Raw genomic sequence first — 19,619 nt, forward strand, 5'->3', positions numbered from 1 at the left:
GCGAGAGAGAACCACGGACTAGCCACTCACTAAGGCAAATGAATTGTGTGTGTGTGTGTCAAGGTCTCATTCTGTTCCCGGGCTGCAGTGCAGTGGTGCAATCATAGCTCACCGCAGCCTCCAGCCATCCTCCCACCTCAGCCTCCAGAGTAGCTGGATCTACAGGTGTGTGCCACCACGCCTGGCTAATTTTAAAAAAACATTTTTTTGTACAGACAGGGTCTCACTATGTTGCCCAGGCTAGTCTCGAACTCCTGTGCTCAAGTAATTCTCCCACCTTGGACTCCCAAAGAGTTAGGACTACATGCATGAGCCACTGCACCTGGCCCTATGAATTTAACTTGAAGAGTTAAAAAAGAGAGCAGAATCAGATACAGCTGTGTAAACAGTAGCTGCCTCTATAGTCAGATTATGAGGGATACTTAACCTCTTTTACAGTTTTTCCTTCATAAACTCCAAGACAGGCTTTCCTACTGCAGACGGCATGAGCCCAGGGCCATAAGCGCATATATCCAAATACACACACTAGGATCGCTGATGACGTAGCCATTCTCTATTCACCGCAATTACTAACTCATACCAAAGAAGAATCCGGGGACAATCTTCCAAAGTGAGTGGTGGACAAAACGCCTTCACCGTCCCTTCCCCAGGCTCCCACACCACTCTTGCCTTCGTGGCACACCCACAGACTGGCTTACTCAGGACCCATCCCAACCCCCCATCTAGCACGGCAGGCCTGAAAGTCCAAACGAGGTTCTTCAGGCTGCCTTGCAGCTGCGGGTTCCAGATGTGACTTGGGCTCTGTCTAAATGGGACCACTTGGGAAAGACGCTTCAGGCCCAGGTATAGCGGCAGATGAGAGAGGGAAAGCCTCCATTCTGAGGGCAGAGATCACGGCTGCCTCCTCACCCTGGCAGAGGCGGCCTTATTCCAGGCCTGGTGACTGCAGCACCTTTATTCCGCAGAGCGTTGTCAGTGGCCTGATCATGGACAGCAGCTGTGAGAAGCGACTTCCGAGAGGCCAAGCCCAGAGTCAGCTTCTTCATTCCTCCTAACGACTCTGGCAATCTATCTGTATCATAGAGTCATCCCTCTGGAGTTCATCAGAGAACAGGGGATGCTGTTGTTTCCAGGTGAAAGGGAGAACACCCACTCCCAGCACATTTAGTCTTTAAATAGCAACTGAAGAATTCCTTCTAAAAAGGCACTACTCAAAGCACAGTCCATAAACTGATGCCGGTTTCGGGGACTGGTTGTTACATAATAACTGTTTAGAATCATTTATAGCAATTTGACATGCTGCGCCATCTAAGCACGTGTTCCGTTTTCCGGTCATTCATTTTTACTATATTTTATAAAAATTCTGGTCTGCAACAGATTAGAAATAAAACAACTGGTCTTCAGTGACAGTTTTAGAAACACTGGTCTAAACACCAATTGAAAACGACCTCTCCCCTGCCTTAAAACCTGATAATGGCTTCCCATTGAAGTTAGAGTAACGAAAATTCTTACCCTAGCCCTACCAGCCTCATTGGTGGCTGCCTACTCCATTTCCTACAACGCTCCTCCATGTCCTCCAGCCACATGGGTCTCTTCCCTCACGGTGGCCTCAGGGCCTTTGCACTGGCTATCCCTCTGCCTGAAGTACTCAATCCTCACCACTCTCTAACACACTGGCCTGTTTTAGTCGCTGACAGCCTTATCCCTATCTGGAATTCTTGATCATGTTAACTGATATTCTTGATAATTTATTCACTTGTTTCCTCTCTCTCCTCATCGAGTGTGAGCTCCACATGGGTGGGAACTGTGTCTGTTGTGTTCCCCGTGTCCCTGCCTCTGGAATAGCCCATGGCATGTCATTGCAAATGAGACATCCTCTCTCACGCCTAATTCTACCACTCCTCCAGGAAAGCCTTACTTTCCTAGCCTACGCCATCTCTGCCTCATCTGACACCTGTTCAACAAAGAGATAACTACCCCAGCAATTCCTTTTCTCTTATATCACTTTCATATAGTTTATGTGGACACTAGGCTATGTACTCTTTCAATATCAAAAACACGCACCTGACAGGCTGCTTCTCTACCTTCCCAGTTCTTGCCAGACCGTGCACACTGCCATAAAGACAAGTACACAACTCAATAATGGTTGTGTGATCGTTCCCTTATTTCATTATTACCTCATTCTTTAGTCTTTAATAGTGCTCCTCAATATTCTAATAACCTAACAGTGGCAATTTACGTCATAAGAATGGTCATTCCGGTAGCGAAAGCCTTAGTGATTGATTCAGTTTTCACTAAATCACTACTATCATCGTCAACAGCTGGTGCTCAGCGCCTTACATGAATAGAGGCACCTAATTACTGTTGATATGTGAGGCCGAGGCGAGTGGATCACCTGAGGTCGCGAGTTTGAGACCAGCCTGGCCAACACACAGCAACTTGCCGAAAATTGCCCCATCTTGTTGAGTTATTCATTTATGTATTTATTTTTTCTTGAGACAGAGTCTCGATTCAATGTACAATCTGGAGTGCAATGGCGTAATCTTGGCTCACTGCAACCTCTGCCTCCCAGGTTCAAGCGATTCTCCTGCCTCAGCCTCCCAAGTAGATGGGACTACAGGCACATGCCACCACGCCCAGCTTTTTCACATTTTTGGTACAGACAAGGTTTCACTGATCGGCCAGGCTGGTCTTGAACTCTTGACCTCAAGTGATCCACCTGCCTCAGCCTCCCAAAGTGCTGGGATTGTAGGCATGAGCCACCACACCCAGCCTTTATTTTTATTTTTTGAGACAGAGTCTCGCTCTGTTGCCCAGACTAGAGTCCAGTGGCACAATCTTGGCTCACTGCAACCTCCACTTCCTGGGTTCAAGCGATTCTCCTGCCTCAGCCTCCTGAGTAACTGGCACTACAGGCACACACAATGCCCTGATAATTTTTTGTGTGTATTTTTAGTAAAGACAGGTTTTCACCATGTTGGTCAGGCTGGTCTTGAACTTCTGACCTTAAGTGATCCACCTACCTTTGGCCTCCTAAAGTGCTAGGATTACAGGCATGAGCCACTGTGCTCGGTTTTATATACATCAACTTTTATGGAGGTAGAAAAACCTGCCTACTGCCGGGTGTGGTGGCTCACGCCTATAATACTAGCACTTTGGGAGGCCACACAGTGAAACTCTGTCTCTACTAAAATACAAAAATTAGCTGGGCGTAGAAGCATGCACCTGTAGTCCCAGCTACTTGGGAGGCTGAGGCAGAATTGCTAGAACCCAAGAGGCGGATGTTGCAGTGAGCCAGGGCTGTGCCACTGCGCTCCAGCCTGGGCAGCAGAGTGAGACTTGCCTACCTATGCTATTTATTTTGTTAGTACTGTACTATCACACACATATTTTAAGTCACATATAAAATATGTGAATATTGATAGAATGCTTTTTCCACTATCCAGCTTCCTAAAAACAATGTTATTTGAACTCTTCATATTTATCTTCAACATCAGTGTCTTCTTCGTCACAAAAATAGTTTATTGATCTGCAAGTTTCCCATAGCACATCATCTTCGGTTTGGCCCAAATTATGAAATATAGCATCTAAATCATCTATGATGCCGTCATTAAAATTCGATTCCAAGTCATAAATAGTTGCTCATGTGACAGTATTTGTCTTCTAGGTATAATGTGATTTGTAAATGTAACACTTGCTGTGTTGCCTTCTTAGGGAGATATACAAGGTTCATTTGTCCTGACATCTAACACAACCATGAGGTCAGACCCCCAGGAACACTTCGCTTGCTGTGGGCCAGCCACCTCTCTCCTTTTCTCCTGTTCCCCTCAGGGACCTCTATAAGTATTCCACACCAGCCCCGACTGAGGTCATCTCAGGCAAACATGCTCTCCTAAACAGTGCTTCATTGTTCAGAAGAAAGGAAATGAACGAGCACCCTGGAAAATGGCAGGAGCTTCCCTCACATGCAGGGGATGATTTTACAGGGAAAGCTCTGCCTTGGAGGCATGGAACAGAATGTTGAGCAACAGCAGATCCGGGGAGCAGAGAGGCCCCCCAAGCCAGCAGGCCTGTGCGCATGTGCCCATGGCAGGGCTGGCTGTGGGCGCTCTGCAGCACAGCCGCCCCTGCTGCCTCCTGCCATCCTCGCCCAGATCTCATGCGCACCCAGAGGGCCTGGGGCTTCCTTTGTTGTTTGCAGCCATGTTCTGAGTAGACGAGGCATCAGGGAAATGCCTCCCCGTGAGTGAAGTGGCGCTGTACAGTGTATTTCATATAACTATGGCACTATGATGACTCATGATGTTGAGAACAGCTAAGCATATATGAATTACAAGCCTTAAAAGAGGGCCTTAGATTAGCTTTCAAATTATTCTACGTACCTCGTATTAGCTCATAAATATTCATGTCCATAAGTTCACATATTAGTGCAAGAGAACCAGATTTTCTGTCACTGAAGAAGAAAGCAAGTTTTAAAAATAACTTTTCTTGCCTTAATCAGAAAAGATAACCCAATATTTAATTCATTTGTAAACATTTCTAGTAAACACAAGGCACTCCCGCATGAAATACTACAGTGTAATTGCTAAAACAGTAAAGGCTTTGATTTTAAATCAGTATTTCAGGTACAATTAATAAAAATACGAGCAAAACCCAACTCTGAACAAAATTCTAAAAGTCGAGCTGGGCATGGTGGCACATGCCTGTAGTCCCAGCTACTCCGGAGGCTGAGGTGGGAGGATCACTTGAGCCCAGGAGTTCTGGGCTGCAGTGCGCTATGCTGATCGGGTGTCCGCACTAAGTTCGGCATCAATATGGTGACCTCCCGGGAGCGGGGGACCACCAGGTGGCCTAAGGAGGGGTGAACCGGCCCAGGTCGGAAACGGAGCAGGTCAAAACTCCCATGCTGATCAGCAGTGGGATGGCGCCTGTGAATAGCCACTGCACTCCAGCCTGCGCAACACAGCGAGACCCCCATCTCTAAAAAATATAAAATAAAATAAATAAAAAAATAAAAGTCGAAAACAGATATATCTTCAAAATAAACAATTCACTATCAGCAGAAAGAAGAAAAAGGTTAGGGAGCTGGCAAGCAAAACAACAAAAGAGGCCAGGCGCAGTGGCTCACGCCTGTAACCCCACTCTGGGAGGCTGAGGTGGCGGATCACTTCAGGTTAGGAGTTTGAGACCAGCCTGGCCAACAAAGTGAAACCCCGACTCTACGAAAAATACAAAAATTGGCTGGGCATGGTGGCATGCCTGTAGTTACAGCTACTCGGGAGGCCGAGGCAGGAGAATTGCTTAAACCTGGGAGGTGGAGATTGCAACGAGCCAAGTTTGTGCCACTGTACTCCATCCAGCCTGAGTGACAGTGTCTCAAGACCCTATCACAAAAAAAAGAAAGAAAGAAAGAAAAAAATAATAATTCATGCTCCATGACTGCAAATTTAATTTTAATTTAGCTAAATTCCTTCCATGTAATTGGGATAAATCACAATGGAAGAGTAAAAACCAAAAACCAGTCAAGGGAAAAAGAGAAAAACGAGTCACATTACAAAGTGTGTGATTTCCATGCTGACCCAGAATGGGGACAGAGACTGCTCGCTGAGCCACCAACTTCTCCTGAGTTCAAGCAGGCCCTTAAAGGGTTCCCAGAGTAGTGAGCAGGAGCCTGTATCCCCAGACCCTACTCTCGGTGCCTCCAGTCTGGCTGGAAGGGGTCTCGGTTGTTAGGAGCCCCACGTGAGACTCTGGACAGAAGCACTTTGTAAAGGGTGTGGAATGTGTGTGATGTGCATGCAGTGTTGAGACCATTACATACAAACTGCAGTCTCTAGACCTGGCCCAAACTGACTTCTAAGAACGCTACAGGCCAGGAAGTCACATAGTTATAAAAAGACATTTCGGCCGGGCGCGGTGGCTCAAGCCTGTAATCCCAGCACTTTGGGAGGCCGAGGCGGGTGGATCACGAGGTCAAGAGATCGAGACCATCCTGGTCAACATGGTGAAACCCCGTCTCTACTAATACAAAAAATTAGCTGGGCACGGTGGCGCGTGCCTGTAATCCCAGCTACTCAGGAGGCTGAGGCAGGAGAATTGCCTGAACCCAGGAGGCGGAGGTTGCGGTGAGCCGAGATCGCGCCATTGCACTCCAGCCTGGGTATCAAGAGCGAAACTCCGCCTCAAAAAAAAAAAAAAAAAAAAAAAGACATTTCACTTTGAGTTTAAAACTGTTCCATCCTCTGATTAAAATCTACTAGACTTTAACTGGCAGTGCCTGGAGTTCCTTGGCCGATCTTACAGGCCAGCCTCCCTCAGAGGCACAGCGAAGCTTCTACACCAAGGTGCCTCCTCTCAGAGTGGCGGTGCCCTTCTAGTCCACAGCATCCCAAAATCCTGTAGCCTGACTCCCTGGCTCAGTGGGGTCTGTAAGTGCAGCACAAAGCTGTCAGGAAGAAGGCTTCCCAGGCTCAGGCAGGCACTGAGGGATAAGCTGTGCTCTGCCTTCTTGACTGATAGATAAATTTTATGGAAACTATTCTATAATTAGAACAGAAGTGAAAAATCCCCAGAAATGTTATCAATTAGAGTAAGAAAGACTACAGGAGACTGTTCAGAAATGGCAACTGGCAGGGACAGAGTGAGAATGTACAATCCCTGAAATAACACAACAGTGCTTTCCCAGTAGGCCAAAATTCACACTCAAGACCTCAGCAGCCTAACTGAGCTACAGGAAGACTATTTGCATGACAGATGCTTTTATGATGTGGAGTCACCTAAATGAAAGCATTTCCACATTAAGAATCAGATGCTGGCTGGGCGTGGTGGCTCAAACCTGTAATCCCAGCACTTTGGGAGGCTGAGGTGGGCAGATCACCTGAGGTCAGGAGTTCGAGACCAACCTGGCTAACATGGTGAAACCCCATCTCTACTAAAAATACAAAAATTAGCCAGGCATAATGGCTGGCACCTGTAATCCCAGCTACTCGGGAGACTGAGGCAGGAGATTGCTTAAAACCAGGAGGCGGAGTTTGCAGTGAGCCAAGATCTCGCCACTGCACTCCAGCCTGAGTGACAGAGAGAGACTCTGTCTCAAAAAAAAAAAAAAAAAAGAGAATCAAATGCACATTTTCCCAAATAAAAATGTGACGTGATATAAGATGAAGTGAAAATGGTTACTCTCTGAGCTACAAAGCAAATATTCAAAATGTCTACCATGGTTTCCTTTCTTAACAAAGAGATTATTTTCATCAAATTTAGATAACTTTTCAAGCTCCAAATATACTTACAAAACCACTTCATGCAACGTAAGAATGTTTGGGTGTGGATTCAGGCGCCTCAGTGCTTGGATCTCTCGTAGGCTGTTGACTTGCTCAATACTATTGTGTAGGTAAAAATGGATAGCTCATTCACAATTTAGGTCAACTTCAAAATTAGAGTTACTTATTATCTAGGATCACAATTTTAAAACCCACAAGTATTTCAAGCAAGTTAATCAGGTTTTTTTTCCCATTAGAAACTGAAGTTAAGCATACCTCATTGCTGCATTAAAAAAATCAAGGTTCTTATAGCTTAGAACATATGTTAAAATTTTTCCCATCTAAGATCCTGAAATAATATTAGGTAGTTTATTTTACATATTAACAAAAAGAATTAGACAATAAAACATGATTAAATTTATTATTATTATTATTTTTTTTTTTTTTTGAGACGGAGTTTCGCTCTTGTTAACCAGGCTGGAGTGCAACGGCGCGATCTTGGCTCACTGCAACCTCCGCCTCCTGGGTTCAGGCAATTCTCCTGCCTCAGCCTCCTGAGTAGCTGTGATTACAGGCACGCACCACCGTGCCCAGCTAAATTTTTGTATTTTTCGTAGAGACGGGGTTTCACCATGTTAACCAGGATGGTCTCGATCTCTTGACCTCGTGATCCACCCGCCTTGGCCTCCCAAAGTGTTGGGACTATAGGCATGAGCCACCGCACCCGGCCCAATTAAATTTATTAATAAGATTAATAATTAAGATTTATTCTTCAGTTTATAGGTATACTATCTGAAAATGAGCATTTCAAAGTTCCAAGAGGAGACCCACCCCTTCCTTTTTTTCTGAGACTGAGTCTCACTCTGTCATCAAGGCTGGAGTGCAGTGATGCAATCATGTCTCACTGGAGCCTCAACCTCAGTAGCTGGGACCACAGGTCCATGCCACTATACCCTCTCAAACTCCTGCATTCAAATGATCTGCCGCCTCTGCCACCCAAAGTGCTAAGATTACAAGCATAAGCCACTGCGCCCAGCCTCCTTCTTATTTTTAATAAATTATTTTTCTTTCTTTCCGATATCTTTCTTTTTTTTTGAAATGGAGTTTCCCTCTTGTTGCCCAGGCTGGCTCGATCTCAGCTCACTGCAACCTCCACCTCCCGGGTTCAAGTGATTCTCCTGTCTCAGTCTCCCAAGTAGCTGGAACTGCAGGTGCGCGCCACCACGCCTTGTTAATTTTTGTAATTTTAGTTGAGACGGGGTTTCACCATGTTGACCAGGCAGGTCTCAAACTCCTGACCTCAGGTAATCCACTCTCCTTGGCCTCCCAAAGTGCTGGGATTACAGATGTGAGCTACCGCACCCAGTCCTCTTTTCCATGTCACTCACCTGGTGACGAGCATTCTCTTGGTTTGTGTCTTATCACAGGCTGTTCTTTATGAAGACGGCTCTGCCAATACAAATCGTGCCAGTACAGTGCAATCAGGCTGAAAGCCTGAGGCTAGCTGTTGCTACCCTCTAGACAGACCTCTTTTGAGAATGCCACTTACCACAGTGGGCCCATGGGGTCACACCCAGTTGAATAATTCAATTCACCAGAAATTTTCATCTCAGGGGCTCCAAAAGGAACTAACTGTGGGACTATTTTTTCAACTGGCAAATTCTGTTCTATCAACTTTTCACATATAGTGGAAAGCTCAACATCTTGTGTTTGAAGAGTAGTTATACCCAGTAGTATCAGTGTAGTTTTAAATCAATATGGCTGAGGCCAGGCGTGGTCACTCATGTCTATAATCCCAGCACTTTGGGAGGCCTAGGTGAGCAAATTGCCTGAGGTCAGGAGTTCCAGACCAGCCTGGTCAACATGTTGAAACTAAAATACAAAAAAAAACACTAAAAATACAAAAATTAGCCAAGGGCAGTGGCAAGTGCCTGTAATCCCAGCTACTTGGGAGGCTGAGGCAGGAGAATTGCTTGAACCCGGGAGGCGGAGGTTGCAGTGAGCTGAGATTGTGCCATGGCACTCCAGCCTGGGTGAGAGTGAGACTCCATCTCAAAATATAAATAAGTAAATAAATAAGGCTGAATATTTGTAGTCACTCTCATGTTAGCCAACAAATAGAAGCCTGACATTTAAGAAGAGCCTGAAAATAGAATAGCCTGAAGAGTCTAAGAGTATTTCTGACTAAAAGTTATAGCCCCCATTTTCATCACTAGATTGTACTTCCTCCCTCACATCCAAGTTGTTATTCAAAATGTTAGCAACTCGCACCCCAGGTCCACAACCAAATCAGAAAAGACCCAGTCCACCATGCTGCAGCCAGGTCCTCGAGGTGGCCAGAACTAGGGAGTGCTGAACAGGGGGCCCAGGTGACACTCCGGACGGCAGCTATTTACCAATGAATACGAATCATTCGATATTCTACAATGCACAGAACAGAAAAAAAAGATTTCCAGACCAAAATGCCAAGAGTGTTGATATAGAGAAATCCTGCTTCAGGTAGAAAGAACAAAAAGCTAACAAGCTAGCAGTAGTTCTAATTTTTGAACACCCTATCTGAAAAACTTAAGTTTTTACAACTGGGCAGCCGAACAGCCATGCGATTTAGACAAATATCCACTCTTCTCACCAGTTATCAGATCCCCGAAACATATTTTGCTTATTATAGACAGGATTCTTTCATGTCTCCACAGGCATTCACTGAGAAATAAAGAACTAACACAAACATTTAGAAAGGCACATTTTCCTGGATTACTGCTAGATACCAGGATCTAGCAATTGTTCAAATAACAGTGCTTAATAACATTCAAATCAACTCTGTCCCTACTTTTAAAATCATGAAAAAAAATCTAAAAAATACTGGAAGTAACCACTTTTCTTTGCCTTGGAGTTGCTCTGAATTTTGTGGTCAAGTAACATTCAGTTTGTTTATTGTTCTGTTGGAAACAAAATAACACAGAATTGAACATAAAAGGAATGTAGGCAGCCTTTGCTCCAAAAAAAACAAGGTGACATTTACTGTAATCGGAATTTTTCTACAAATGGAACAAATTATGATTATCAGGACTCAGACTTTTAAAAAAAATTTAAAAGATCAGCCAGGCACAGTGGCTCATGCCTGTAATCCCAGCACTTTGGGAAGCTGAGGTGGGTGGATCACAATGACCCGGTCAGACATTCAAGACCAGCCTGGCCAACACAGTGAAACCATCTCTACTAAAAATACAAAAAATTAGCCAGGCGTGGTGGTGGGAGCCTGTAATCCCAGCTACTAGGGAGGCTGAGGCAGAGGTCGCAGTGAGTCGAGATCATGCCACTGCATTCCAGCCTGGGTGACAGTGCATGACTCCATCTCAAAAAAAAAAAAAAATTAAAGATCAATTATGAAATATCAACATTTCATCTTATTGGATGAATTTTATGGAAAACAAATTGATCTAACCAGTACAATCTATATGAAGAAAGTCCTCAATTAAAGCAAAGCAGAAAAAGAAATGGCTATATTACTATTAGACAATGTAGACTGCAAAATAAGGAAGATTACTACTTAGGATTTCGTGATGATAAAAAAGGCTCAATACATAAGGAAGCAATGACAACTGCAAATGTGTATGTGCTAAATAAAATTTTTTTTTTGTTTCGAGACGGAGTCTTGTTCTGTCATCCAGGCTGGAGTGCAGTGGCGTGGTATCTGCAACCTCCTTGTCCCAGGTGCAAGTGATTCTCCTGCCTCACCCTCCTGAGTAGCTGGGATTACAGGTGTCTACCTTCATACCAGGCTATTTTTGTATTTTTAGTAGAGACAGGGTTTCACCACATTGGCCAGGCTGGTCTCATACTCCTGACCTCAAGTGATCCACCAACCTCAGCTTCCCAAAGTGCTGGGATTATAGGCATGAGCCACTGTGCCTGGCTTAAATAAGAGAATTTTAATATACATAAAGGAAAAGTTGACAGAACTGAAGAAAAAGATGAAGATTTTGGGATCCTACTCCCGTAATTGACTGAACAATCTTTCAAAAAAAATCAGTAAAGATACAGAAGATCCTAACGGCATTATTAACTACCTGTTCTAATTGACATTTATAAAACAGTATATTCAAAAACTGTAGGTAAAATATTCTTTTCAAGTATATATGGAACATTCATCCATACAGATAATGTGCTGAAGCATAAGGTAAGTCTCAATACATTTCAAAAGACTGAAAACTTTACAGAACATGTTCTCTGATCACAATGGATTAAATTAGAAATCAGTAATAGTAAGCTATCTAGAAGAGTCTCAAAAATTTGGAAACTAATAAAAAAGAAATCACAAGGGAAATCATAAAATATTTCAAACCAAATAAAGCACAACATATAGAAATGTATGAGATGCAGCTAAAACAGGGTTTAGAAAGATATTTATGTGTAAATACTAAATGAAGAAAAGGTTAAAATCAAGTATCTAAATGTCCCCCTTGGCTGGGCACAGTCACTCACGCCTGCAATCCCAGCACTTCGAGAGGCTGAAGCAGGTGGATCACTTGAGATTGGGAGTTTGATACCAGCCTGGCCAACATGATGAAATCCCGCCTCTACCAAAAATACAAAAATTAGCTGGGTATGGTGGCGCATGCCTGTAATCCCACCTACTTGAGAGGCTTAGGCAGGAGAATCGCTTGAACCTGGGAGGTGAAGGTTGCAGTGAGCCAAGATCCTGCAGAGAGCCAAGATCTGAGGCAGGTGGATCACCTGAGGTGAGGATTTCAAGACCAGCCTGGCGAACATGACGAAACCACATCTTTACTAAACATACAAAAATTAGCTAGGCATGGTGACATGCACCTGTATTCCCAGCTACTGGGGAGGCTGAGGCAGGAGAATTGCTTGAACCTGTGAACCTGTGGAGGTTGCAATGAGCCAAGATTACCCCATTGCACTCCAGCCTGGACAAGAGTGAAACTCCATCTCAAAAACAAAATAGCTGAAACTAAAGCAAACAAATAAATAGAGAGATGGTTATACCATGTTCATGAGTTGCAAAGTTCAATATTGCTAAGATATGCATTCTTGGCTGGGCGTGGTGGCTCACGCCTGTAATCCCAGCACTTTGGGAGGCTGAGGCAGGTGGATCAGGAGGTCAGGAGATCCAGACCATCCTGGCCAACATGGTGAAACCCCATCTCTACTAAAAATACAAAAATTAGCTGGGCATGGTGGTAGCCGCCTGTAGTCCCATCTCCTCAGCAGGCTGAGGCAGGAGAATCGCTTGAACCCAGGAGGCGGAGGTTGCATTGAGCTGAGATCATGCCACTGCACTCCAGTCTGGGAGACATGGCAAAACTCTGTCTCAAAAAAAAAAAAAAAAAAAAAGATATGCATTCTCTCCCAAATTGAACTATAGATTCAATACAATCCTATTCATAATCCCAATATACCTGGCTAATTTTTGTATTTTTAGTTGAGACAGGGTTTTACCATGTTGCCCAGGCTGGTCTTGAACTCCTCTGGGCTCAAGTGATCAGCCCACCTCAGCCTACCAAAGTGCTGGGATTACAGGTGTGAGACATCATGCTTGGGCTGTTTTTTTATTTTTTTAATAGAATTGATGAGCTATACTCCTACAATCCTCACAGAAAAAAAAATTGAGCTGATTCTAAAATGTATATGGATGTACAAAGGACTTAGAGTAGGCAAAATTGTCTTTGAAAAGATGAAGAGTCAGATCCCGGCGGCCAGGGCTTCAGGAGCCCCAGAACTGGGATAAGAAAAAAAAAAAAAAGAAAAGATGAAGAAGGCTGGAAGACTTAATAGTATCTGACTTCAAAACTTACTATTAAGCTACATTAATCAAAACAGTATGGTATTGGCATAACAACAGTCAAGGAGAGCAATGAAACAGAATAGAGTCCAAAACAGATCTATATTTTTGCAGTCAATTAGCTTTTGACAAAATAACCCACTGAGGGCAAGGAAAGTCTTTTTTTAACAAATGATGTTGGAACAACTGGATATTCATTTGGGGGAAAAAAATGATGCTTGATCCCTACTGCACACCATTCACAAAAATTAATTTAAGATGGATCACAGAGCTAAATATGAAAAGTAAAAATGATAAAGTTTTTAGAAGAAAATACAGGACAATATATTCACAACGTGGAAGTAGGCAAAAATTTATTCTAAGAAAGCAGAGAACAATAACCATAAAAAATTCCAGAAGTTGGGCTTCACTGACATTAAAAAACTTCAGTACATGAAAAGATCCCATAAAGAAAATGGACAGGCAAACCACAGACTTGGAGAAACTAATTGCAAAACATATCTGATAAAAGACTTCTATACAGAATACATAAAGAACGCCTGAACACACAAGCAACCTAATTTTTAAAATTAGTTTTTCTTTTTTTTTTCCTTAGGATGGCTTTTTTTCCTTTTTTCTTTTCTTTTTCTTTTCTTTTTTTTTTTTTTTTAGGATGGCTTGTTTCTTAAGGTCTAAATTTTTAAAGGGGCAAAAACTTGGACAGACAATTCATAAATGAAGATACATGAATGGCCAATAGGTACATGGTCAAGTGCTCATCATCATTAGTCATCAGGGAAGTAGAAATTAAAACTACCATTAGATAATTCTACACAATCATCAGAATGGCTTAAACTTAAAAGATCAACAACATCAAATGCTGGTGAGGATATGGAGCAACTGGAATTTTCATTCTTTGCCAGTGGTAGTGTAAAAAGCTACAATCACTTTGAGAAAGGCTTGTCAGTTTCTTATAAAGTTAAACATATACCTACCCTTTGATCCAGTGATTCTGTTTCTAGTAACTGCCTAAGAAAAAATGAAAACATATATGTACAAGTAGAATTTCTATATTTCTTTTGTTGTTTTTTTGAGACAGAGTCTTGCTCTGTCACCTAGGCTAGGGAGTGCAGTGGTGTGATCATGGCTCATTGCAGCCTCAACTTCCCAGTCTCAAGCAATGCTCCCATCTCAGCCTCCCAAGTAGCTAGGACTACAAAAGTGAGCCACTATACCCTGGTTTTTTTTTTGTTTGTTTTGTTTTGTTTTTTTTGTAGAGACAGAGTCTCACTATGTTGCCCAGCTTGGTCTCAAACTCCAAGGCTCAAGCAATCCTTGTGCCTCAGCCTCCCAAAGTGCTGCAATTACAGAAGCAAGCCACCACGCCCAGCCTAAGAAGTCAAATTTCATAGCAGCTTTATTTATGGTAGCTCAAAACTGGAAACTATCCAAAAGTCCATTAACAGGAAAATGGATAAACAAATTGTGTTGTAGTCACAGAACATAATGAACATTGCTCAACATTAAAAAGGCATAAACTGGCCAGGTGTGGTAGTTCACATCTATAATCCCAGCACTTTGGGAGGCCGAGGCGGGTGGATCACCTGAGGTCAGGAGTTCGAGACCAGACTGGACAGTGAAACCCCATCTCTACTAAAACTATAAAAATTAGCAAGCTGTGGTGGCCCAGGACTGTAGTCCCAGCTACTCAGGAGGCTGAGGTAGGAGAATCGCTTGAACCCGGGAGACAGAGGTTGCAGTGAGCTGAAATTGTGCCACTGCACTCCAGCCTGGGCAACAGAGCAAGACTCCTCAAAAAAAAGAAAAAAAAAAAAAAAAGGGCATAAACCACCGAAAAACAGTGAGGATGAATCTCAAAGACATAATGTTGAGGAACTGGACACAAGAGCACATACTATGAAATTCCATTTAATATGAATTTCTAGAAAAGGATAACAAAAAAACAAGACTAGTGACTGCCTGGGATGGCAGTGGGAAACTGTCTGAAAAAGAACATGGAAGAACTTTCTACGGTTATATTAATGTTCTACATCTTGATTATATGAAAATATCTATTTGCCAAATTTATACAGACAAACAACGTACACTTCAAGGTATATAAATTTTACCTTTCAAAAAAAACTGAATAATGTTATAGATTGCATGTCTGTGTCCTCCAAAATTCATATGTTGAAACCCTAAACCCCTAATGGGATGATATAAGGAGGTGGGGGTTTGGGGAGGTAATTAGAGCACATGGCATTAGTGCTGTGAGAAGAAACACCAGAAAGACCCTAGAGAACTTGCGTCTTCTCTCTCTCTCTGCCATCTGTCATTTGAGGACACAGCAAGAAGAGGGCCGCCTGCAAATCCTAAAGCAAGCCCTCATCAGACACCAGACTTGTCTGCCAGCACTTTAATCTTGTACTTATCAGCCTCCAGAACTGTAAGAAATAAATGTCTGCTGTTTAAGCCATGCAGGATACAGTACAATTTGTTATAGCAGCCCAAACTATATGGAGACATGTAATAATGACCAAGTAGAAGAAGTACACTGCGTGGAGGTACAGATTAAATAAAAATCGCAGGGTTGTTGATTCTGACTGCTGGGTACCTAGGGTTAATTACTGTTCATTTTGTACCTGTTTGAGGTTTTTCAGATTATATTCTTTTTAAGTAAAAAAAAAAAAAAAGGCTTTTAGAGAGACTCATTAGTTTCTTGCCTTTGTTTTTATTCATAACCTTACACAGCAGACTTTTGATTTTTGTAAAAGTAATTTGAGGACTGCTTAGAGGTGTGACTTGAGAAAAACCAGTACCACATCTAGACCTGATGGTGGCATCAGGGTCTGCAGCTGGGAGGAATGGTGGGAAGATCACCAGCTCTGGACCTACACAGACCTGGGCTCAGACTCAGCTCTACGACTTGCCAGTTGGGCAGCAATGGGCCGGGTGGGGAACTCAATCCCTGCAAACTTCAATTCCCTAGTCTGAAAGATATAACAATGCATCTTCCTCCCAGGGCTCCAGTGAGGATTCAATGACACATGCATATAATTCACCTGGCACTGTTCATGACACCAGACACATAGTGAACAACTGCTGTAATCAATTTTATTATTATTATCTCACTTCCATCTTCAAAATAGTCTTCAAGCTCTCCTAACTTGTATTGTCTGTTATGGAAAAACTGATTTATGTAGCAAGTTGCTTTATCTCGTGTGCCAGCACTGCACTAAGTGCTTTATCTGCCTTATTTAATTTCACCCTCACAGCAATCTTACAGGGTAGATACTGTGGTTATCCCCGTTGTATAAATAAAGAAACAGAGGCACAGAGAAATTAAGGAATTGTCCAAGATCACATTAACTAAAGTGAAAGAGCTGCTGGTTCTGATCTTTGGAGTCAGAGCTAGTAACCCTACACTGAACCCTAGGTTCAGAAGACTTGTGCCAATGTCACTGTCTCGGGGCACAGAGAAATCCTACTAATACCAAGATTAGGGATTTTTTTTTAACAGACTCATTCCATTTCTTCTATTTCCATAGGAAAAATGTGGACTAAAAGCATAGCAAAAGACAACTGTTTGTTGTTGTTTGAGACAGGGTCTTGCTCTGTTGCCCAGGCTGGGTGGCACAATCATGGCTCATTGCAACCTCAACCTCAACCTCCAGGGCTCAAGCAATCCTCCCACTTCAGCTTCCTGAGTATCTAGGACTACAGGCACCACCACTATGCCCAGCTAATTTTCGTATTTCTGTTTTTGGTAGAGCGAGGGTTTTGCCATGTTCCCCTGGCTGGTCTTGAACTTCCAGGCTCAAGTGTTCCTCCTACCTTGGCCTCCCAAAGTGTTGGGATTACAGGTGTGAGCCACTGCGCCCGAAGACCGCCTATTCTTGACTGTGTACTCTCAGCGAGTACTGGTGGAGGAGAATTCTGAGGATATACCAGAAAAGACGCGCAGCGGACTCAGTTCTGCTGAGGCCTCAGGCAAGTAAGTAACTTCCTTATTCCTAACTGAGGCCTTGAGTGACTCAAAAGGCGAACAATCCTCAGGAGTGAAAGTGCCCTCCCTGCCACAGTACTAATGTGTTAGGTGTATTTTTTTTTTTTTAACCTTTCCTTAACTTCATATTAACTACAATTTCTGCAAAGGCCATCCATTTCTATTTCAATTAAAGCAGAGGAAAGGGGCAGAAGTTAACACTGGAGGGGGTAAGGGCTAGAGGCTCAAATACCAACCTCATTCTGCCCGAGTGACTCAGTGTGACCTTCTGCTATTAGTGCTTCACATTGCTCACACCACCTACACAACTGTGCAAGACGACTCTGAGCATTCATTTACACAATGATTAGTAAACAGAGATGGATTTGTGTGTGTGTGCTGTTACCTAAGGGACATGGTTTCCTGGTGGTGAAGCACATCCTGGGTCTGCTCACTGCCAAATCCATCACACACCAAAAGTGCCTGGTCCACCTGAGTTGTGGCTTCCTTGTTAAGGAAGGCAGAATGAGACAGGGTCTCACTCATCGCCCAGGCTGGAGTTCAGTGGCACAAACTCAGCTCGTTACAGTGTCACCTTCCTGGGTTCAAGAGATCCCCCACTTCAGCCTCCCAAGTAGCTGGGACCACAGGCACATACCACCACACCCGGCTGATTTTTAAAATTTTTTTGTGGAGACAGAGTTTCCCTTTGTTGCCAAGGCTGGTCTCAAACTCCTGGGCTCAAGCAATCCTACCACCTTGGTCTCCCAACGAGCTGGGATTATAGGCATGAGCCATCATGCCAGGCCAAACTATGGGATGTGTTCTAATCAACTGCTTTTAAAGTTAAAGGCAATGGGTCGGACACGGTGGCTCAGGCTTGTAATCCCAAGACTTTGGGAGGCCAAGGCAGGCGGGTCATGAGGTCAGGAGTTTGAGACCAGCCTGACCAACATGGTGAAACCCCATCTCTACTAAATATACAAAAAAATTAGCTGGGTATGGTGGCATATGCCTGTAATATCAGCTATTCAGGAGGCTGAGGCAGGAGAATCGCTTGAACCCAGGAGGTGGAAGTTGCAGTGAGCTGAGATCGCACCACTGCACTCGAGCCTGGGTGACAGAGTGAGACTCCGTCTCAATAAAAAAGTTAAAGGCAAAGAACATAAATTGTTTTTGAAATACAATGAATGATTACACATAGAGTAAGGAAGGCCACTACCCACTGCACATTTACCACGTGCCCCACCTTGTTAGTTTCCTGTTCATTCCTTTGTTTTGTCCTCAGGCACTCACGACAAGGAAGCCAAGATTCAGGTGGACCAGGTGTGTGAGGAATCTAGCAGATGGTAGACCCAGGATGTGCTTCACCACTAGGAAACCATGTCCCTTAGGTAACCACACAATCTTCCCAGGGACTGAGGAGGCATGAGAAGGAACTTCAATAAACTGAGCATTCTTCACCCCCGAGAGAACTGTTCCTTAGCGTTCTAAACTTCTCTGACAGAGGCTGGACCCAGTGGCTCACATCTGTAATCCCAGCACTTTGGGAGGCCAAGGCGAGTGGATCACTTCGAGCTCAGGAGTTTGAGACTAGCCGCAACATGGCGAGACCCTGTCTCTAGAAAAATTAGGCTGAGCGCGGTGGCTCATACCTGTAATCCCAGCACTCTAGGAGCCGAAGATGGTCAGGTCACTTGAGGTCAGGAGTCTGAGACCAGCCTCTCCAACATGAGATGAAACCCTGTTTCTACTAAAAATACAAAAATTAGCTGAGTATGGTGACACACGCCTGTAGTCTCAGGTACTCGAGAGGCTGAGGCTGGAGAATCGCTCGAGCCCCGGAAGCGTAGGTTGCAGTGAGCTGAGATCACACCACTGTACTACAGGGCTGGGCGACAGAGTGAGACCCTGTCCCCCCCAAAAAAAAAAAAAAAAATGCATCACACCCTGCTGTTCAAAGTCCTGCACTGGCAATTTTGGATCAAAAGGTGGCTGTTTAAGGAAGTCTGCTCTTTCTTTTTTTCAATTTTTGTAGACTTAGGGTCTTGCTATATTGCCCAGACTGATCTCGAACTCCTGAGCACAAGCGATCCTCCTGCCTCAGCCTCCTAAGTAGCTGAAATTTCAGGTGTGAACCACAGCACACGGCTGTCTGCTCTTTAGATATGGGATAATCAGTACACTGTGCATCAAATTCTCTCTCATCAGTGGTTTACAAGTAAAGATGGAGTCAGGGAAAGATAAAGAAACACAGAGAATGCAGAATGCATAGAGAGGAACAAGTACTAGAAGAGAACGAGCAGAACACTTGGTGGCTTCAGAATCTTCCTAGTGGTAGGTAAACTGCCATATGCATTGAGCAGTGAAGAACAACAATTTGCCTTAGCAGAATCTAGACTCACACCTGGCTCTGCCCACCCAGTGATCTAGAAAAAATGTCAAACACCTCACATCTCTAAGCACCTATCTTCATGTGCAGAACAAGGATGATAACAACCCTATCCAGATGTCACGAGGATGAAATTACTATTCTTGGCCAGGTGTGGCGGCTCACACCTATAATTCCAACACTTTGGGAGGCTGAGGCACA

General features: G+C 43.8%; 1 protein-coding gene across 1 annotated transcript in view; it reads right to left on the reverse strand.

The window, feature by feature from the left end:
* Positions 1 to 19,619, reverse strand: part of MOK (MOK protein kinase) — a 43,197-nt gene that overhangs the window by 12,076 nt on the left and 11,502 nt on the right. The window contains exons 3-4 of the mRNA XM_064375224.1: positions 7,290 to 7,379; positions 4,383 to 4,453 (exon numbers count right to left, since the gene is read on the reverse strand). Of these exons, the coding sequence (XP_064231294.1) occupies positions 4,383 to 4,453; positions 7,290 to 7,379 (161 nt within the window). The remainder of the gene's footprint in view (positions 1 to 4,382; positions 4,454 to 7,289; positions 7,380 to 19,619) is intronic.

This window comes from Aotus nancymaae, unplaced genomic scaffold (genome assembly GCF_030222135.1).
Source record: "Aotus nancymaae isolate 86718 unplaced genomic scaffold, 86718_ANA_hifiasm-v0.15.2.pri h1tg000011l, whole genome shotgun sequence".
In the NCBI taxonomy this organism is placed as follows: Eukaryota; Metazoa; Chordata; class Mammalia; order Primates; family Aotidae; genus Aotus; species Aotus nancymaae.